The sequence below is a fragment of the Phocoena phocoena genome, chromosome 2 (assembly GCF_963924675.1).
Source record: "Phocoena phocoena chromosome 2, mPhoPho1.1, whole genome shotgun sequence".
Taxonomy (NCBI): domain Eukaryota; kingdom Metazoa; phylum Chordata; class Mammalia; order Artiodactyla; family Phocoenidae; genus Phocoena; species Phocoena phocoena.
The window spans coordinates 91527116-91548571 of record NC_089220.1 but is presented as its reverse complement, the minus strand read 5'-3'; the positions used below and the strand labels follow the sequence as shown (position 1 = coordinate 91548571).

Here is a 21456-nt window from a genome sequence, read left to right as displayed (position 1 = left end):
AGGTTAAGGGTTTACTTTTTCTTGAACCCTCCAGCTAGAGCAGGAAGTGGTAAATAGAGGCTAGTGGAGGGGTTTGAGTGGGAGCCACCCTAGAGGATCACTTAGAGGACAGCCTCTTTCTGCCCTTCTCAGTGCAGTTCAGTGAGTTAAATGAATACCTCCTACACGGAAGTACAGGGATTCATAGTTAACTATTGATCAGTATCACATACAGAGTCCTTGCTCTCAGGGTGCTTATAATTTCATAAGACAGATGCTTAAATGATTATGGATGAATAACATAAGAATGGTTCAACCAAAGCATTATGGTGTTTCTCAGGATAGAAGGGGGTGCTCTGATTGAGGCAAACTGAAAAGGCTTCTTGCAGGGTCTGACGTGTAAGAGGAACCTTGAAAGAGGGCAAAAGTTTTAAAGGGAGACATTTGGAGCATAAGGAAGGAATCACAGGAGCAACCAGAGCGGTAGAATGGTATTAAATAAAAGAGGTATGGCTAGAGCGGAGGATACCTGTAGACAGAAATGATCCTGGACAAAAAACAATTATCAAAATAGTAATAGTAAGTTCTTCTCTATAAATAATTACTATAAATGTAAGCGGATTAAACTTCCCAAACAAAAGATGCAGAATAACTGGATGGAGAGCTAAATGGACAGGATCCAACTATATGTATGCTATTTATAGGAGGCTCACTTTAGATTTAAGGACACACATAGGCTGAAAGTGAAAGGATGGAAAAAGATATTACATGCAAATAATAACCAAAAGAGAGCAGAGGTGGTCATACTTTTATGAGGCAAAATATTTATAGGAATATATATGATAGAATGTATCAAAAAGTAACATGGCAAAAAGGTTGCTTGCAAATTTGGATTGGGTGACAGTGTTTACCATTTTCCTAACGGGGAATGACAGTTGCTTTAAAAAGGTAATGGGAGGGGACCTTAAAGATGGCAGAGGAGTAAGACGTGGACATCACCTTCCTTCCCACAAATACATCAAAAATACATCTACATGTGGAACAACTCCTACAGAACACCTCCTGAATGCTGACAGAAGACCTCAGACTTCCCAAAAGCAAGAAACTCCCCATGTACCTGGGTAGGGCAAAAGAAAAACTAAAAATCAGAGACAAAAGAATAGGGACGGGACCTGTACCTCTGGGAGGAAGCTGTGAAGGAGGAAAAGTTTCCACATACTAGGAAGCCCCTTCACTGGAGGAGACGGGGGGTGGATCGGGGGGAAGCTTCGGAGCCATGGAGGAGAGCGCACCAACAGTGGTGTAGAGGGAAAAGCGGAGAGATTCCTGCACAGAGGATCTGTGCTGACCAGCACTCACCAGCCTGAGAGGCTTGTCTGCTCACCCGCCAGGGTGGGTGGGGGCTGGGAGCTGAGGCTCGGGCTTCTGAAGTCAGATCCCAGGGAGAGGACTGGGGTTGGCTGAGTGAACACAACCTGAAGGGGGCTAGTGCGCCACAGCTAGCCAGGAGGGAGTCTAGGAAAAAGTCTGGAACGCCTAAGAGGCAACAGACCATTGTTTCGGGGTGCGCGAGGAGAGGGGATTCAGAGCACCGCCTAAACGAGCTCTGGAGACGGGCAGGAGACACGGCTATCAGCATGGACACCAGAGACGGCCATGAAATGCTAAGGCTGCTGCTGCAGCCACCAAGAAGCCTGTGTGCAAGCACAGGTTACTATCCACACCTCCCCTCCTGGGAGCCTCTGCAGCCCACCACTACCAGGGTCCCATGATCCACAGACAACTTCCCCGGGAGAGCACATGGTGCACCTCAGGCTGTTGCGACGTCACGCCGGCCTCTGCCTCCGCAGGCTCGCCCCGAATTCTGTACCCCTCCCTCCACCTGGCCTGACTGAGCCAGAGGCCCCTAATTAGCCACTCCTTTAACTGCCTCCTGTCTGGGTGAAGAGCAGAAACCAGAGGGCGACCTACATGAAGATGCGAGGCCAAATCCACAGCTGAACCCAGGAGCTGTGCGAACAAAGAAGAGAAAGGGAAATCTCTCCCAGCAGCCTCAGGAGCAGCAGATTAAATCTCCACAATCAGCTTCATGTACCCTGCATCTGTGGAATACCTGAATAGACAACGAACCATCCCAAAATTGAGGTGGTGGACTTTGGGAGCAACTGTAGACTTGGGGTTTGCTTTCTGCACCGAATTTGTTTCTGGTTTTATGTTTATCTTAGTTTAGTATTTAGAGCTTATTATCATTGGTAGATTTGTTTATTGATTTGGTGGCTCTCTTCCTTTTTTTTAAATATAGATATATATATGTATATATATATATTTTTTTCCTTATTCTCTTTTTGTGAGTGTGAATGTTTATTCTTCTTTGTGTGATTTTTTCCGTATAGGTTTGCTTTTACCATTTCTCCTAGGGCTCTGTCTGTCCATTGTTTTTTTTTTTTTAGTATAGTTTTTAACACTTGTTATCATTGGTGGATTCGTTTGTTAGTTTGGTTGCTCTCTTCTTTCTTTTTTTTAAATTTATTTTTATTTTTTTAATTACTTTTTAGTTTTTTTATTTTAAAATTTTTATTTTATTTTTTTTCTTTCTTTCTTTTTTCTCTCTTTTCTTCTGAGCCTTGTGGCTGACAGGGTCTTGGTGCTCTGGCCAGGTATCAGGCCTGAGCCTCTGAGGTGGGGGAGCCAAGTTCAGGACATTGGTCCACCAGAGACCTCCTGGCCCCACGTAATATCAATCGGTGGAGCTCTCCCACAGCTCTCCATCTCAAAGCTAAGACCCAGCTCCACTGAACAACCAGCAAGCTCCGGTGCTGGACACCACATGCCAAACAACTAGCAAGACAGGAGCACAACTCCACCCGTTAGCAGAGAGACTGCCTAAAATCACACTACGTTCTCAGATACCCCAAAACACACCACCGGACGCGGTCCTGCCCACCAGAAAGACAAGATCCAGCCTCATCCACCAGAACACAGGCAGCAGTCTCGTCCACCAGGAAGCCTACACAACCCACTGAACCAGCTTTACCCACTGGGGGCAGACACCAAAAATAGGAACTATGAACCTGCATCCTGTGAAAAGGAGACTGCAAACACAGTAAGTTAAGCAAAATGAGAAGACAGGAAAACACACAACAGATGAAGGAGCAGGGTAAAAACCACCAGGCCTAACAAATGAAGAGGAAATAGGCAGTCTACCTGTAAAAGAATTCAGAGTAATGATAGTAAAAGTAAAGATGATCCACAATCTTGGAAATAGAATTGAGAAACTATAAGAATGGTTAAATAAGGACTTAGAAGAACTAAAGAGCAAACAAACAATGATGAACAACACAATAAATGAAATCAATGATTCTCTAGGAGGAATCAATAGCAGAATAACTGAGGCAGATGAATGGATAAATGACCTGGAAGATAAAATAATGCAAATAACTACCACAGACCAGAATAAAGAAAAAAGAATGAAACGAATTGAGTACAGTCTCAGAGACCTCTGGGACAACATTAAATGCACCAATATTCGAATTATAGGGGTCCCAGAAGAAAAGAAAAGAAAGGGACTAAGAAAATATTTGAAGAGATTATAGTTGAAAACTTCCCTAATATGGGAAAGGAAATAGTCAATCAAGTCCAGGAAGCACAGAGAGTCCCATACAGGATCAATCAAGGAGAAACATGCCAAGACACATATTAATCAAACTATCAAAAATTAAATACAAAGAAAAAATATTGAAAGAAAGGGAAAAGCAACAAATAACATACAAGGGAATCCCCATAACATTAACAGCTGATCTTTCAGCAGACATTCTGCAAGCCAGAAGGGAGTGGCAGGACATATTTAAAGTGATGAAAGGGAAAAACCTACAACCAAGATTACTCTACCCAGCAAGGATCTCATTCAGATTCAATGGAGAAATTAAAACCTTTACGGACAAGCGAAAGCTAAGAGAGTTCAGCACCACCAAACCAGCTTTACAACAGATGCTAAAGGAACTTCTCTAGGCAGGAGACACAAAAGAAGGAAAAGACCTACAATAACAAACCCAAAACAATGAAGAAAATGATAATAGGAACATACATATTGATAATTACCTTAAATGTAAATGGATTAAATGCTCCAACCAAAAGACATAGACTGGCTGAATGGATAAAAAAACAATATTTGCTGTCTACAAGAGACCCACTTCAGACCTAGGGACACATACAGATTGAAAGTGAGGGGATAGAAAAAGATATTCCATGCAAATGTAAATCATAAGAAAGCTGGAGTAGCATTTCTCCTATCAAACAAAATAGACTTTAAAATAAAGACTATTACAAGAGACAAAGAAGGACACTACATAATGATCAAGGGATCAATCCAAGATGAAGATACAACAATTGTAAATACTTATGCACCCAACATAGGAGCACCTCAATACATAAGGCAAATGCTAACAGCCATAAAACGGGAAATCGACAGTAACATAGTCATAGTAGGGGACTTTAACACCCCACTTTCACCAATGGGCAGTTCATACAAAATGAAAATAAATAAGGAAACATAAGTTTTAAATGATATTTTAAACAAGACGGACTTAATTGATATTTATAGGTCATTCCATCCAAAAACAACAGAATACACTTTATTCTCAAGTGCTCATGGAACATTCTCCAGGATAGATCATATCTTGGGTCACAAATCAAGCCACAGTACATTTAAGAAAATTGAAACCATATCAGGTATCTTCTGTGACCACACCGCTATGAGACTAGATATCAATTACAGGAAAAAAATCTGTAAAAAATGCAAACACATGGAGGCTAAACAATACACTACTAAATAACCAAGAGATCACTGAAGAAATCAAAGAGGAAATAAAAAAATACCTAGAAACAAATGACAGTGAAAACGCAATGACCCAAAACCTATGCGATGCAGCAAAAGCAGTTCTAAGAGGGAATTTTATAGCAATACAACCTACCTCAAGGAAAAAGAAACATTTCAAATAAACAACCTAACCTTACATCTAAAGCAATTAGAGAAAGAAGAACAAAAAAACCCCCCAAAGTTAGCAGAAGGAAAGAAATCATAAAGATCAGATCAGAAATAAATGAAAAAGAAATTAAGGAAACGATAGCAAAGATCAATAAAACTAAAAGCTGGTTCTTTGAGAAGATAAACAGAATTGATAAAGCATTAGCCAGACTCATCAAGAAAAAAAAGAAGAACACTCAAATCAATAGAATTAGAAATGAAAAAGAAGAAGTAACAACTGACACTGCAGAAATACAAAGGATCGTGAGAGATTACTACAAGCAACTCTATGCCAATAAAATGGACAACCTGGAAGAAATGAACAAATTCTTAGAAAAGCGCAACCTTCTGAGACTGAACCAGGAAGAAATAGAAAATATAAACAGAACAATCACAAGCACTGAAATTGAGACTGTGATTAAAAATCTTCCAACAAACAAAAGCCCAGGACCAGAGGGCTTCACAGGTGAATTCTATCAAACATTTAGAGAAGAGCTAGCACCTATCCTTCTCGAACTCTTCCAAAAAGTTGCAGAGGGAGGAACACTCCCAAACTCATTCTACGAGACCACCATCACCCTGATACCAAAATCAGACAAAGATGTCACAGAAAAAGAAAACTACAGACCAATATCACTGATGAACATAGATGCAAAAATCCTCAACAATATACTAGCAAACAGAATCCAATAGCACATTAAAAGGATCATACACCACGATCAAGTAGGATTTATCCCAGAGATGCAAGGATTCTTCAATATACACAAATCAATCAATGTTATAAACCATATTAACAAATTGAAGGATAAAAACCATATGATCATCTCAGATGCAGAAAAAGCTTTTGACAAAATTCAACTCCCATTTATGATAAAAACCTTCTAGAGAGTAGGCATAGGGGGAACTCACCTCAACATAATAAAAGCAGACGTGATAAACCCACAGCCAACATCATTCTCAATGGTGAAAAACAAACCATTTCCTCTAAGATCAGGAATAAGACAAGTTTGTCCACTCTCACCACTATTATTCAACATAGTTTTGGAAGGTTTAGCCACAGCAATCAAAGAAAAAGAAATGAAAGCAATCCAAATCAGAAAAGAAGTAAAACTGTCACTGTTTGCAGACGACATGACACTATTCATAGAGAGTCCTAAAGACTCTACCAGAAAACCACTAGACCTAATCAATGAATTGGGTAGAGTAGCAGGATACAAAATTAATGCACAGAAATCTCTTGCATCCCTATACACTAATGATGAAAAATCAGGAAGAGAAATTAAGGAAACACTCCCATGTACCATTGCAGCAAAAAGAATAAAATACCTAGGAATAAACCTACCAAAGGAGACAAAAGACCTGTATGCAGAAAACTATAAGACACTGATGAAAGAAATTAAAGATGATACAAACAGATGGAGAGGTATACCATGTTCTTGGATTGGAAGAATCAACACTGTGAAAATGACTATACTACTGAAAGCAATCTATGGATTCACGGCAATCTCTCTCAAACTACCACTGGCATTTTTCACAGAACTAGAACAAAAAATTTCACAATTTGTATGGAAACACAAAAGACCCCCCAATAGCCAAAGCAATCTTAAGAAAGAAAAATGGAGCTGGAGGAATCAGGCTTCTTGACTTCAGACTATACTACAGAGTTACAGTAATCAAGACAGTATGGTACTGGCACAGAAACAGAAATATAGATCAATGGGACAGGATAGAAAGCCCAGAGATAAACCCATGCACATATGGTCACCTTATCTTTGATAAAAGAGGCAAGAATATACAAAGAAGAAAAGACAACCTTTTCAATAAGTGGTGCTGGGAAAACTGGACAGCTACATGCAAAATAATGAAATTAGAGCACTCCCTAACACCATACACAAAAATAAACTCAAAATGGATTAAAGACCTAAATGTAAGGCCGGACACTATAAAACTCTTAGAGGAACACATAGGCAGAACACTGTATGACATAAAACACAGCAAGATCGTTTCTGACCCACCTCCTAGATAAATGGAAATAAAAACAAAAATAAACAAATGGGACCTAAGAAATTTAAAAGCTTTTGCACAGCAAAGGAAACCATAAACAAGATGAAAAGACAACCCTCAGAATGGGAGAAAATATTTGCAAAGGAAGCAATTGACAAAGGATAATCTCCAAAATATACAAGCAGCTCATGCAGCTCAATATCAAAAAAACCAAACAACCCACTCCAAAAATGGGCAGAAGACCTAAATAGACATTCTCCGAAGAAGATATACAGATTGCCAACAAACACACGTAAGGATGTTCAACATCACTAATCATGAGAGAAATGCAAATCAAAACTACAATGAGATATCATCTCACACCAGTCAGAATGGCCATCATCAAAAAATCTACAAACAATAAATGCTGGAGAGGGTGTGGAGAAAAGGGAACCATCTTGCACTATTGGTGGGAATGTAAATTGTTACAGCCACTATGCACAACAGTATGGAGGCCTTAAAAAACTAAAACTAGAACTACCATACGACCCAGCAATTCCACTACTGGGCATATACCCTGAGAAAACCATAATTTAAAAAGAGTCATGTACCACAATGTTCATTGGAGCTCTATTTACAATAGCCAGGACATGGAAACAACCTAAGTGTCCATCATCGGATGAATGGATACAGAAGATGTAGCACATATATACAGTGGAATATTACTGAGCCATAAAAAGAAACGAAATTGAGTTATTTGTAGTGAGGTAGATGGACCTAAAGACTGTCATATAGAGTGAATTAAGTCAGAAAGAGAAAAACAAATACCATATGATAGCACATATATATGGAATCTAAAAAAAAAAAATGGTTCTGAAGAACCTCGGACAGGAATAAAAATGCAGACGTAGAGAATGGACTTGAGGACATGGGGAGGGGGAAGGGTAAGCTGGGACGAAGTGAGAGAGTGGCATGGTCCTATATACACTACCAAATGTAAAATAGGTAGTGGAAAGCAGCCACATAGCACAGGGAGATCAGATCGGTGCTGTGTGACCACCTAGAGGGGTGGGATAGGGAGGGTGGGAGGGAGACACAAGAGGGAGATATGGGGATCCATGTATATGTATAACTGATTCACTTTGTTATACAGCAGAAACTAACGCACCATTGTAAAGCAATTATGCTCCAATAAAATGTAACTGGGGGGACTTTCCTGGTGGTCCAGTGGTTAAGACCTTGCCTTCCAGTGCAGGCAGGTGTTGGTTCGATCCCTGGTCAGAGAGCTAAGATTCCACATGCCTCTGGGCCAAAAAAAAAAGGAAATATAAAACAGAAGCAATATTGTAACAAATTCAATAAAGACTTTAAAAATGGTCCACATCAAATGAAAAAAAATCTTAAAAAAAAAATTAAAAAAAATGTAATTGGGAATGAGAAAATTGTTTACTAAGGGATCCAGAATTGAAAAGTATCTTTATTTTTCTTTATTCAGCAGTTACCTCATTCAAGGATATGTCTGTTTTTACCCTATGATTGTTTATGCCTTTCAGGAGAACCATTATCATTTAACCTAAATACATTTGTATTTCCTTTTCAAGGTGAGGACCAAGGATCATGTATTTGATAATGTTGGCCACCTTATCAGATACCACATGGATAATAGTTTGCCAATCATCTCTTCTGGAAGCGAAGTAAGCCTTAAACAACCAGTGAGAAAAGATAATAATCCAGTACTTTTGCATTCCAACAAATGACAGTATGGAAGTACCATCACACTGATACTTCAGGAAAGTCCATTTTGTATTAGGACACAAAAATAATTCACACTTGGTTTCTAGATAAATTAGAGCACAAACTGCGAAGTGTATCTTTCTGAGACCATCATGGACTAGGTCCTTTATAAAACAAAGAACTAACAAAAATCGATCTTCAGAAAGTGAAAATCAGAAAAAGGGAAGAGGATGGGTCCCTTTGAAAAGAAAGTATACATATGCACGGATGTCACTTTTTAAGGCCATATTGCATTGATAACAAGCTAAAAAAAGCACAATTGAAATTTCACGTGCTGAAGACAACTTGAATGAACTGCTGGGGCAGTGGTATGTGCCTTTCAACTTGATAATTTGGGGACATTTTCATATTGGGGAGATTAGTTCTAAATGTCTTCATATTCTATAACTATAGAACCATTTGCCAAAAAAGTTTTTCCTTGTTATAAAAATAAGAAGCCATTTGCTTAATAGTTATTGACTTTATTACATTTTCTGTTTGGTAACACTTTCACCTCAGTGTTAAAATAAATTGGACATTGAATTTGGATGGTGTCTATACCAGTGGAATCAAATCAAGGGCCACTGAAAGCATTGGTCAGTTTCACTGGCCTGTCCCATTTGCTGTTTAAAGGGTTGGAGCCCAAATTTTTTGTCCTAGTATTTCTCAATCTTTGGTATTTGGACTGTTTGTATGCAACATGTGACAAACTAAAGAAGCCAAATCAATGTCATTTCTGATTTCATCGTATTTCTCCCTCCTTCCCTCTCCCCCTCACCCTTCCCCCCAAAAAAAGAGCTCATGAGTGCATGGATTTAAAAGATGGCAAACAAACCAGTGTTCTTCATATTCAATCTCCAAATTGGTTCCATTCTTATTTAAAGCACCGAATTTATTTTAAAGTATGGGGAAATATCCCGTTGATTCGTGGTGACTGAATCATAGGCCCTCATCTACATGTATCCTTAGCACCTTTTCTAGATATGACCAGAAAAAATGTACCAGGGAGAAAACACTGAATGAAACAATTGGAAAGGTTTGACACATGCAGGCACACTTGGTAAACCAACGATGTAATGAAGCATTGTGTAAGCAAAAGCACTGGACTGGGCCTCATTGTGACCTTGAGCAACTTGCTGAACCTGTCTGGACTCCAGTGTCCTTGTCTATAAAATGAGGGAGCTGGGCTAGGTGAATTCATAGGTCCATTTCAGCCCTAACATAATATGAATTTATAAAAGGCAAATTTTTCATTTATTAGGGGTTAGTGTTGATAACCAGCCTGTATAATTAAGCTTGAAACTGCAGCTTTTTCCTTTAGTCTGTGTCTGTGCTCATTGAGATCATCATTCAGATAGCAGAGATCTGGAGCCTTTCAGTCAAAAACATTGAAACTTTGGAAAAATATAAGTGATGGTAGTAGAAGTAGATTTGGTTATTTTGAGTGGCAGAAAACGGCTTCGGTCTCAGCCCTCTACCTGCCTTTGCATATAGAGATATGGCCATTATTTTAGAGTTTTTTGTGTTTATTTTTTTTATCTTGAGTTATCTGGACAATTGCCTTAATTCCACTTCGCTTTGGATGTGTAGATACAACTTAATGTTTGTAATTGTGAAACGTTTGCTAAGTTTTAAGTAAAATGAGAGAAACTTCTTTCACAGAGAAATCATCAGAAACCAAGCACACTGAACTCTAGTATTTTTATGTGAAGGTTTATGCTTTTATTTTACTTTGACTGCCATTGGCTTCTTAGATAGGTTTGTTTCCTTTTATACAACTAGGAAATAATGTATCTTTCCTCAATTTTGCATACACTGTAGTTCTTGATTATTTGTCCTCATAAAGGGGATGAGCATGGGTGTAAATCAGCGAAGTTTATGGGTGGTCTTATTATCTTAAAAGAGACAGAGCAGGGCTGTGGTCTCATTCTGGTTGAGCAGAGTGATAACTGGGTGGCCAGAAGAAGTTCTTGATAGAAGATGATGCAAAGAGTAGAGCTGGCGTGAGCAGGACACATGGATGGTCAGTGTTTGACTGTAACGGTGTGGTAGTTGGATGAGCAAACACCACACTTGCAACAATGGGCACAGTTAAAGGGAAACAACAAAAGAAGTGTTTGCCTGCATGCTCTTTTAAGGTCACATCCTTATCTTCATCTGTCTTAAGGTGGAAATCCATTTGTGTATAAATACCTGTAAACAACTTAAAAAAAATAAATGGTTATTGCTTTGTGATGACTGACAGTATATGTCTGATGTTTGGGATTTGGAAAATTTATCGTTTGTAGGATGCATCAGGGTCCTGACAGGAAACAGCTGGCTCACTTAAATTGGGTGACTAGAGGAGAGTTTGATAAAGGGACTATTGACAAAGGTGTGGGTGAAGTATGGGGAAGCCACAAGGGAGGATGCAGTGGTCTTCAACCAGTGAAGGAGTAGGGGAGGGAGCAGTAACAGAATCTGGAGGGAGAGCTGTGTGAAAGGGCTGCCTTTTAGGAGCTGTGGCCTACAGAGGAGGCACTTAACCAGCCCTGGGGACTCCACTGGGAGGAGGCTAAGGGGCATTATACTCAGTGGACGAAGGATAGCCTTTCAGCAAATGATGCTGGAGCAACGGTACATCTGTAGGCAAAAGAATGAACCTCACACTTTATGTAAACATTAGCTCAAATGGATTATGGACTTAAATGTGAAATGTAAAACTGTGATAACTTTTAGGAAAGAACAACATAGAGGAAAGTCTTTAGGATATAAGGCAAAGCAAAGAGTCCTTAGACATGATCTGTTAAAGGAAAAACTGGTATGTTGTACTTCATCAAAAGTACACATTTTTGGGAATTCCTGGTGGTCCAGTGGTTAGGACTTTGCACTCTCACTGCCGAGGTCCTGGGTTCAATCCCTGGTCGGGGAACAAGCCAAAAAAAAAAGAGAGAAAAAAATACAAATTTTTGATCTGTGAAAGCTCTGATAAGAGGATGAAGGACAAGCTGTGGACTGGGAGGAAATATTTGCAAACCAAAGGTCTAGAATAAATTAAAAGCTCTTAAAACTCAACATAAAAATTCTACTTAGAAAATGGGCAAAAAACATGCATAGACATTTCACTGAAGGTATACAGATGGCAAAAAGCAGGTGAAAATATATTCAACGTCATTAGCCAGTAGGGAAATGCAAATTAAAACCACAATGAGCTATTACTACACACATAACAGAACGAGTAAATGAAAAATAATGACAGCACTAAATGTTAGCTAGGCTGAGAAGAAAGTAGATCACACATACATTCCTGGGGAGACTGTAAAATAGTGCAGCCAGTCCGAAAAGCAGTTTGGTAGTTTATTAAAAAAGTAAACATGCAACTTACATTCAACCCAACAATTGTATTCCCGTGCATTGATCACAGAGAAATAAAAACTTACGTTCACACAAAAACTTATACAGGAGTGTTTATAGTAGCGCTGTTTGTAATGACCTAAAACTGGAAAAGTCTTCAATGTTCCTTTGGTGTGTGAATGTTATACAAACTGTGGTACATCCGTACCATGGAATACTACTCAGCAGTAAAAAGATTGAGATGATGAGATGCTGATACAACCACTTAGATGATCTTCAGAGAATATGCAGAGCAAAAACAAGCTAATCACAAAAAGTTATGTCCCATAAAACTACATTTATATAACATTCTTGAAATGTTGTTTCTATAAAATTATTGAAATGGAGAACAGATTAAGGAAGGAGTCAGTAGGAGAGAGGGACGTGAGTACAGTTGTAAAAGAGCAACATGAGGGATCCTTGTGTGATTGAATTGTTTTGAACCTTGACTGTATCAATGTGGATATCTTGGTCGTGTTATTGTACTACAGTTTTGTGAGGTGTTATCATTGGTGGAAGCTGGGTAAAGCTTACAGGAGATGTCCCTGTGTTATTTCTTGCAATCACATGTGAATCTACAATTTTCTCAAAATAAAAAGTTTAATTTAAAACAAGTTGGGAGGTAAAAGTTAGATGTGGCAAGAGATTTTAAGAAGATTGCCACTTTAACCCTTGGCAGATTCACCGAATATACTAAATCCACCGAACATGGTGGTTGGCTCATCTTCGTAGTCCCAGGTCCCATCCTTCTAGCACTAGGAGGGGCCATTTGGCTGAGCTGCATGAGAACACCTTCATTACCTACTCAAATGTAAATGTTTGATGGCATCTCCAAAGATACATTGATAAGATCAAAGGGTGGCAAACATAGACGGTCAGCTCTGTCCAGACCCCCTCAGATCCGCTGAGCCAATTCTGTGTGTTTTGCTCCTAACTCCCTGCACAGGTGACTGTTGATTCTAAGGACAACCTCAGGCTAGGGGAGCTGCTTTGGGTTACCAAGAGCCAGAAGTGCCCATGGACTTCCTCTTCCCCTTCCCTGGTGCAGGAACAGGAAGGCTCAGCCAATTGCCCCATCCTGATTACGCTCCAGAGCTCCCTGTAGGGTCAGGTTGGGGCCAGCACTTCTCCTGAAAACATATCCCTGCCTGGCTTCTTCCCCTTCCCTGTCCAACTTCCTCACTCCCTAACAGCTTGCTCAGGGAAGCCCTTGAGTAAATCATTTGCACTCAAATTTTCATCCCAAAGTTCACTTCTGGGAACCTGACCAAAGATAGAAGAATATCAAATAACTTTAAACATGTATCCCATTACTGGACAATAATATCTAAGTGTTCAAATACATTAACATTTTAAATAAATCCTATGATTTCTTATAAATGGTATCATTATGTTGTATTTTGTTAATATCCATTGAACATGTTATGTAAGCTTATAAAGTACACACCAGTTTTATAATCTTGTCTTGGTACTTCTTTCTTTCCTTTTTAATCTACTGTTTCAAGAAGCAGAAGCAGAGTGTGGCATCTGGGAGGGTCTGCATTCCATGTTCAAATACAATTTTTGCAGCTTTGGATCTTTATCAAATGGTCATCATCACTTTTCTAATAGCTTTTACTGGTTTTCTGATTAAAAACCTTGATGCTATGGAAACTCGTAAGCATTAAATCCAGGCAATTGGCTCTCACACTTTTGGCCGGAGAGCATTGAAGAGGCAAAAGACTATTGTCCCACATACCTTTCATCCCCCAACCCCTTTTTTTTCTTGTTGTGAAAAATATGACGCAGTGACGATAAAGAACTAGAGAGGAACAAGAGGAATTGTTTACTCGCTTTTAGGGGAGGAATATGACTACTGTTCCTATGGTTTTATATTCCAAAATACTGCCCTATATATTTTTCCAAAAATGAGTAATTTTATCACTTGCCTTGATAATACATTGTTAGTTACTTAAATAGAATAAATTAATAGCCAACACATTTCAATAAAGCATAAGCAAATTTCAGAGGAATTATAAATTGACTTTAGTAATAGATTACTAGTGACAAAAATTGAACCTCAACTTGGATATTAAAGTCATTATAGGAAAAGTGTAAATTAATATATTAAAGCAGTTAACACTACGTGCAGTTAGGTTAACCAAACTCACAACAAACTTAATTGGTATCAATGGTGCCAAGCAAAGCTGGTTTATAATTAAGAGGCAGGAATAACAGCTCTTAAAAACCATGACTTCCTGGGAATGGTGCTATTAACATCCCTCTCCCAAAAGTGGGAATTTCAGTTGTCTTCAAGTGTGCGTGAGCAGGAACTTTACAATGTTGCACATAGAAATGATGAATAATCCTTCTTGGTAAACTTAAATAACATGCTAACTTTGATTTACAAATTCTAAACATTAGTAGCCCCTAACATCTTACTTGGTAGATTCCTATTAGGTAAACCTTAGCTGTATGTAAAAATAAAAACCTATAAAATTGCAAGTTATTTTCCCATGATAACTGGAGAAACGACTTGTGTGTTTGTGTCATGTAATGACCCATCAGGAATATCCTTAAGGTCCATCAGTGGGCCATGGATCATGTTTGGAAAACCACTGGTCTAGACTTTTCAAATATAACCTGTCACAAATGCATCTTAGTCATAAACATTTGGTTGCGAAGAACGGAAACCCACCTGTATTAATTTCCTAGGGCTGCCTCAACGAAGTACCACAAACTAGCTTAAAACAGCAGAATTTTATTCTCTCACAGTTCTGGAGGCTAGAAGTCTGAAAATAACGAGTTGATAGGACCATCCTTCCTCAGAATGCTCTAGGGAAGAATCCCTTGCCAGTTTCTGGTGGCCCTGGATGTTCCTTGGCTTGTAGCAATGTAACTCCAGTTTGTTCCTCTGTCTCCACGTGGCTGTCTTCTCCTTGCGTGTCTTTCTGTGTCCTTTCCTCTTCTTTTAAGGACACCAGTCATTAGATTTAGAGCCCATCCTCATCCAATATGACCTCATATTAACTAATTACATTTGCAAAGACTCTATTTCCAAATAAAGTCACATTCTGAGTTCTGGGTGGACCTGAAATTTGGGGGAACGCTATTCCACCCCTTACAAGCTTATTCAAGTAAAAAGATGTTTTAAAGTTCAGATTATCACAGAACCAAGGAAAAGATGAACTGTCAGGCTTCATAAAGCACAGGAACCAGGCAGATCCATGGCTCTGAGTGGCAGAAGTTCATGATCGTCATCTGTGTTCCACCATATACATGACACAGCTACGGAAGAAGCATATTTCCCATAAAATACAGAAAATGTAATAAAAATCTGCTTCTGTAGGGTTACCACTTGACCCAGTTTCATGGAGTCATTTCTGTTATCTGGGAGGGGAATATGATTGGCGCAGCTTGGGTCTGGTGCTCACCTTTGGCCCAATCAGGTATGGCCAGGTCTTTGAGCGGTGGGGAGGTGATGGTGGTGAGGTCATAGTGGCTGAGGGCAGGTGTAGATTCTGTGATAAGTAGCTTAATCAGGGAAGGCATTTTGACACTTTATGTCATTATTAAGCCCCTAGAACAGTGCTTGGTACAAAGTAGATGCTCAAAAAATACTATTGAATATACAACAAATAATGGTTTGATATTCCTCAAATAACACTGTTAAATAGTGTTTCTACGTTTTTAAAGCTCCTTCACACAATCTTATTTCATCCTTTTTACAATCCTGCAAAGCAGTTATTATCACTCCTATTTTCAAATAAGACTTTGCTCCACAAAAGGATTAAATAAATTGTGGACAATGGCTAGTAGCTAGGAGAGCTGGAACTTGAACTCAGATCTTCTTTAAGTTAAGTGCTTTTTTGAGGATAGCACTCCTTATTACAGGATGGCATTGCTTTGACCTGATAGCTCTGACTCCAAAGAGAAGGTAGGAAAAGGAAGGAATGAGGGTTTAGCTGCACCTTTATAAATGATCTGAATGGGAGGGACCACATCTCAACAACAGGCATTTCCCCTTGAAATGTAAATGAGGCTGGTAGAGATAGCCCCTCCCAGCTCACAGATGTGTCAAAAATGCAGGATACACATTGACCCAACCTTCTACAAATAATCTTTCTAGCATTCAACGTCTTTGGCAGTTTTTCTCTCTTTTTCCGCATTTGTCTTTATTACCCCAGGATGCCTCTGTGTGCTTGTGTTTCTCTGGATGTAAGTTCATTCCTTGTGCGTTTCCATACCTTACCTGTGTAGCATGCCTTTCCCATCCCTCCAGGCTTCAAGCTCTTCTATTGGCTATCTTGTCCCAGCCTACTTCTCCAATCTTATCTCTAAATACAAGAATCCTTTACTTTTGCTGATCTGCCCTTCATATTGCAATTACTCTTGCTAATCAACCTGCCTGTTGACTCTTCCTCATCTTCCAGGAAATTTCCCTGAGAGATCCTTCCTTACATGTTCACTTTTCCCCAGAATTATTACTATCTACCCATATTGCATGTAGTAAACTACTTTTTTTGTGTGTTATCATTTCTCTTTTTATGTAAGCATCTTGCACCTCAGAGTGTGGGCGCCTCGCTGGCAGGGGTCCTGCCTCTCACTTTATATATCAAACACCTAGACCAGGAATTAAACACGATAGGCCGTCAAGAAATTTTCATTGATTATAATATGTCCATAACTCCACTCAAATCCATTTTTAAAAAAGGCAAGGGGCTCTGATTTATTTTTTATTTTGATTTATTCTATTTTTTTTGTGACTTAGGTGCTTAAGTCTCACTTATATTTTATATATAGTGATGAGCTCTGGATTTTGAGATAAAGGAGCTGGGTCCAAAATTCTGTCTCTGTCTCACATTAACTGTGTAACCTTGGACACTTTTATTATTTATTTATTTTTCATCAGTTTCTACACTGTAAAATGGGATCCTAATACCTGTACTAGCCCCTCACAAGGTTGTTGTGAGGAAAAGTGAGCTAGTGTCTGTGAAAAAACTTACCAACGTCTAAAGCACTATGTAAGGGATTATAAACACTGTCTCCTCATGTGCTTTCCTGCCTTAACATCTTTTCTTTTTTCTTTCATCTCTCTAATAAACAGACATTTGTGGGCAGGGACCATTTAGCATTCTTGCTGTAGCATTTCATCTTAACCCTTAGCACAGGATGCTACACGCAGCTTGCTGATGGGCTGCCGTGAGACGTGGAAAGCCCATAAGCCTAGTTCTCACTAACAGACACCTTGGCTCAGATTTCAACAACTGCCATTTACCTGAGTGCTTTTTATTTGCTTTTTCTGGCACAAAGGGCTTTCATTTTATTTGTTGGTTCATTCATTTACTCATTTATCAAGTTTGTTTTGAGTGCCTACCAGGGGCCACAAAGCAAAGTAAGTGCCTTAAGATATTGACGTTGGACTGAGTGAAACATTCACATAGCAACTAGTTATATAGTAGATAACAAGGATTATAATAAGACATGTACACTGTGTCCAAAGGGGGGAAAGATCATTTCTACCAAGGGAGGGAGGTGTGTGTCATGAAAGGCTTCAGAGGAGGTGCTCGTCTATCTTGAAGACTGAGTAGCTGGGGAAGTTAAGTGGGGCAATCAATACAGGTGAAAGAAATAGCTTGAGCAAAACAAAAGCACTCTGGGAACCACGGGCAGCTGGGTCAGAGATTTCACTCATCTGTTGCTCTGGATTGAGTACCTAATGTGTGCCAGACCCTTATGCTTAGTGGATGGGGTTATAGGGGTCAGTGTAGGAGTGGGATGGTGAGGTAGCAAATGAAAGCTAGCCAGATTGTGAACAACCTTTAACAACACTTTTACTCCATAGTAATATATATGGGAAAGGGTTAAGAGGATGTACTACCAACTCCTTGATATTCACTGGAACCCTTTTACCCCAGGAAGGTAGATACAATAATTGACTTTACCGCAGACTGGGCAGCTCTGTCCTAAAGGACAGGTTAACATATACCAGAGTGACAGGAACATTCGCACTCGAGGAAATTCAAGTAGTGAATAAACATGTAGAGAATGTGTCATCTCATCAGTAATTAAAGAAACACATTCAAACAAGGCGGGACCTAGTAAGCAAGAAGACAGAGTGAAACGACCTCTAAGGCTGTTAAGGTGATGGGGAAGCAGGCACCTTAGAGAATCAGAAGGGCAAATACAAAAACCTCCAAGGTGGGTTCGTTGGGGAAAGTGAGGGATTCAATGTGCTGCAGCTGAGAACTGGGATTTAGGAGTGGAGAGCGCAGGGGGCACGAGTCACTGCACTAGGTGGTGTGGGGAGGGGCAAGGAGTTCGGGCAAAGCCGGCTCATCCTAGGAAAGGGCAGGAGGCCAGGTGCTTGGGCGTCTCTAAGCAATGGATAGGCCCGCCCCCTCTAGAGTCAACCCTTCCGTAATTGGCTCACGGATTCACCAATGGACACACAGGAGGAACTTCCCGCCACCTCTGGCGCCCGCTTTTAAACAGCCGTATAGTATTTGCAACTGCAGGAGGACTTCTCAACCTAGCTTGAGAAAGGCGGAGACTTCCGCCTCTACGCCCTGCCCCAAGCCGGCATGGCCCCGCCCACCAGGCCCGCTTCTAACCAGCGATTGAAGGAGTCGGCTGCTTCTCAATGGCCTCGGGGTTCCGTGGGTTCAGTTGTGACTAGGACAGAGCTAGCGGGTTGGAGCCTGGTTGAGGGGTTTGCTAGAAGTTGGCTTTCGGCGGGAGCTAGGGTGTCTCCGCGGTGACAGCATCCGTGGCCTCCGGTGAGTTTCGCTTCTTGGCTGGGCTTGGGGCTGGGATAGGAGGAGGTGCGGGGTCCTTGGGATTCTGGCTGAGGCTTCCCGGAGGACTGACCCGTCCCCTCCCCAAATCCCGCGGTGGTGGACTGCTTGCGGGTGGCGGGGCTCCGCCTTTGACTTTGAAGTGTCATTCAGACCCCAAGATCCTACTTAGAAGTGACATCTGGGAAGCCCTCCTCGCCTCCTCCAGGCCACAAGGGTAACGCTGAGACCCGACCCTGGGGACCCCCGCCGTGGTCACCCTGGCGCCGTGCCAGGCTCACAGTGGGTGCTCTGTACACGTGTGTTGACTGAGTGCATGTAACGCTGGCAGCCCAAGCCAGCAGCCCCAGGCCTCCTGGGCTCCGTGCAGCTTGGGTCTCGCGGTACCTGTTTGCTGTGCCATAGTTGACGCCAAACGGAGTTCCTTGGTAGGGCCCTGGGTTTATCTTCGTTCAACCTGTGGTTGCCTGCTTGCTGCATCCTCTGGGCACCCTGAATGTATTTGTCCAAGCTGCTGTTATTAGCACTGATCACAGATTATTGTCATCCTTTGTTTTTATGTGTGTTTCTTTCCCTTCACCAAATCCTGATGAACTTTGTAATCTTGAACAGTGCTTGGCAAGTAATTGTTAAATGAATAAATAGGCTTCCTAAGCCTGGTATTGCAAGTCTGAAACAGGCTAGTGTGCTCTGGCTATTTCCATTCTAGAAAGGAAGCTAGCATGTAAGCAAGTAAGTAGAATTTCCTAACTCTCAGGGCACTTAAAGACGCTTTTGTGGCACTTAGCCTTTTCTGTCTTACAGTCATGAACTTGAGTGTGATTTAAGCGGAATTTCACGTATCTTTCACAATGCATGACAATTTATATGCACCTCCTAGATGTGAATGCACTCAACTAAATGAGAGGCTGAAATTGAAGCTATAAGAAAAGTATAAGAAATATAGCCTGAAAGTGCCAAAGAATGACTAATTTCATGGGGGGAGGGCATCTTGAAGAAAGTGGCATTTTCATCCTAGAAAAGATTGCAATATTTGAAGGAAAGTTTCCCACACACTGCATATTCACCTTTTCTCAGATATACTGAATGCTGTTTATTCCTTTAACCTCTTTTGTAGCCGGCAGACTTCTATTCATGAGTAACGTGTCATGATAAAAACAAAACTAAGATGTATTGATTGGTACACAGTGCTAAGTGCTTCATGTACATTAGTCTTGTGAATCCTCGTAACCAATCTTTGGTGCAGGTACTGTTTTTTACCCCCATTTTATTAATGAAGAAATGGAAGCAGTTGTGCAAGTTTACACAGCTGTTAGGCAGGAGAGCCAGAACTGAGCCCAGGTTGTGTCTGAATGAGTGCCCTCATTCTTAACCACTTAACAGCCATATTGTGTCCTTTAAGATCTGTTTCTAAAGTCTTTCCGTGAAACTTCTTTCAGCCTTATTTTCTTCTTAGCATAGTTAATTTGTACTTTGTACTTTCCTCTATTACAGAATGTATTACAAGATATCATTTAACTATTAATTCATATCATTGTTTCCCTAAGGGACTGTAAGCTTCCCATGGCTCGTAGCATGTCTTAGATACATCTAGGCTATAACCTGGCCCACAGTAGGTGCTCAGTAAAATTTTTATTGAAATAATAAATCTGTAGAGAGTAACATGAATGTATTATATTCATTCAACAAATATTGGTTGTGTGCAAAGGGTGGGGGAGATACATTTAAATTCTGCCCCCAGAGTGCTTATAGGCTATTGGATGAGGCAAAAACAATGCTACTTGTGCTTTCTAACGTTTTGTCCAATTAAACACACATTGGTCTTTCTCATTGCAAGGAGGGCAAAGAGAACACAACCAGCGACAACAAAATGAGTAATGAGTGGGACATATGACAGAACATAGCCTTGTAAATAGGTTCAGAAAAAGTTATCTATCTAGGAAGAAAGTATTAACCATCTTGCTATTAAAAAAAAAGCATACTGTACACTTATTCTGCATCTTGATTTTTTAAATAGTCAATATATAGAGAGATATTTCATTATTAGTGACTCAGTATTGCCAATTTATTCAAAAGTACTTTTACTAGGGAAAATGTTCTTTTTCAATATATTAATATTGATAGTTCTCAAGATGGTTTTCCCAATTCATACTTTCATCAGCAGTTCATGAGGATGTCTGTTTCCTATAAAATAGCCACCACTAGGGCTTCCCTGGTGGCCCAGTGGTTAAGAATCCAGATGCCAATGCAGGAGACACGGGTTCAAGCCCTGGTCCGGGAAGATCCCACATGCCGTGGAGCAACTAAGCCCCTGTGCCACAACTACTGAGCCTGCGCTCTAGAGCCTACGAGCCACAACTACTGAGCCTGCGTGCCACAACTTCTGAGGCCCACGTGCCTAGAGCCCATGCTCCGCAACAAGATAAGCCACAGCAGTAAGCCCGTGCATCACAGTGAAGAGTAGCTCCTGCTCACCGCAACTAGAGAAAAGCCCGCATGCAGCAACAAAGACCCAACGCAGCCAGAAATAAATAAAATAATTAAAAAAAA

At 40.4% G+C, this 21456-nt stretch overlaps 1 protein-coding gene across 2 annotated transcripts in view; it reads left to right on the top strand.

Annotated features, from left to right (window-relative positions):
- Positions 1-8742, top strand: part of SHC4 (SHC adaptor protein 4) — a 128046-nt gene extending 119304 nt beyond the window's left edge. For both annotated transcript variants that reach the window (XM_065871358.1, XM_065871357.1), the window contains one exon: positions 8587-8742. In XM_065871358.1, coding sequence (XP_065727430.1) covers positions 8587-8742 — 156 coding nt within the window. The remainder of the gene's footprint in view (positions 1-8586) is intronic.
- Positions 8743-21456: the final 12714 nt, after the last annotated feature.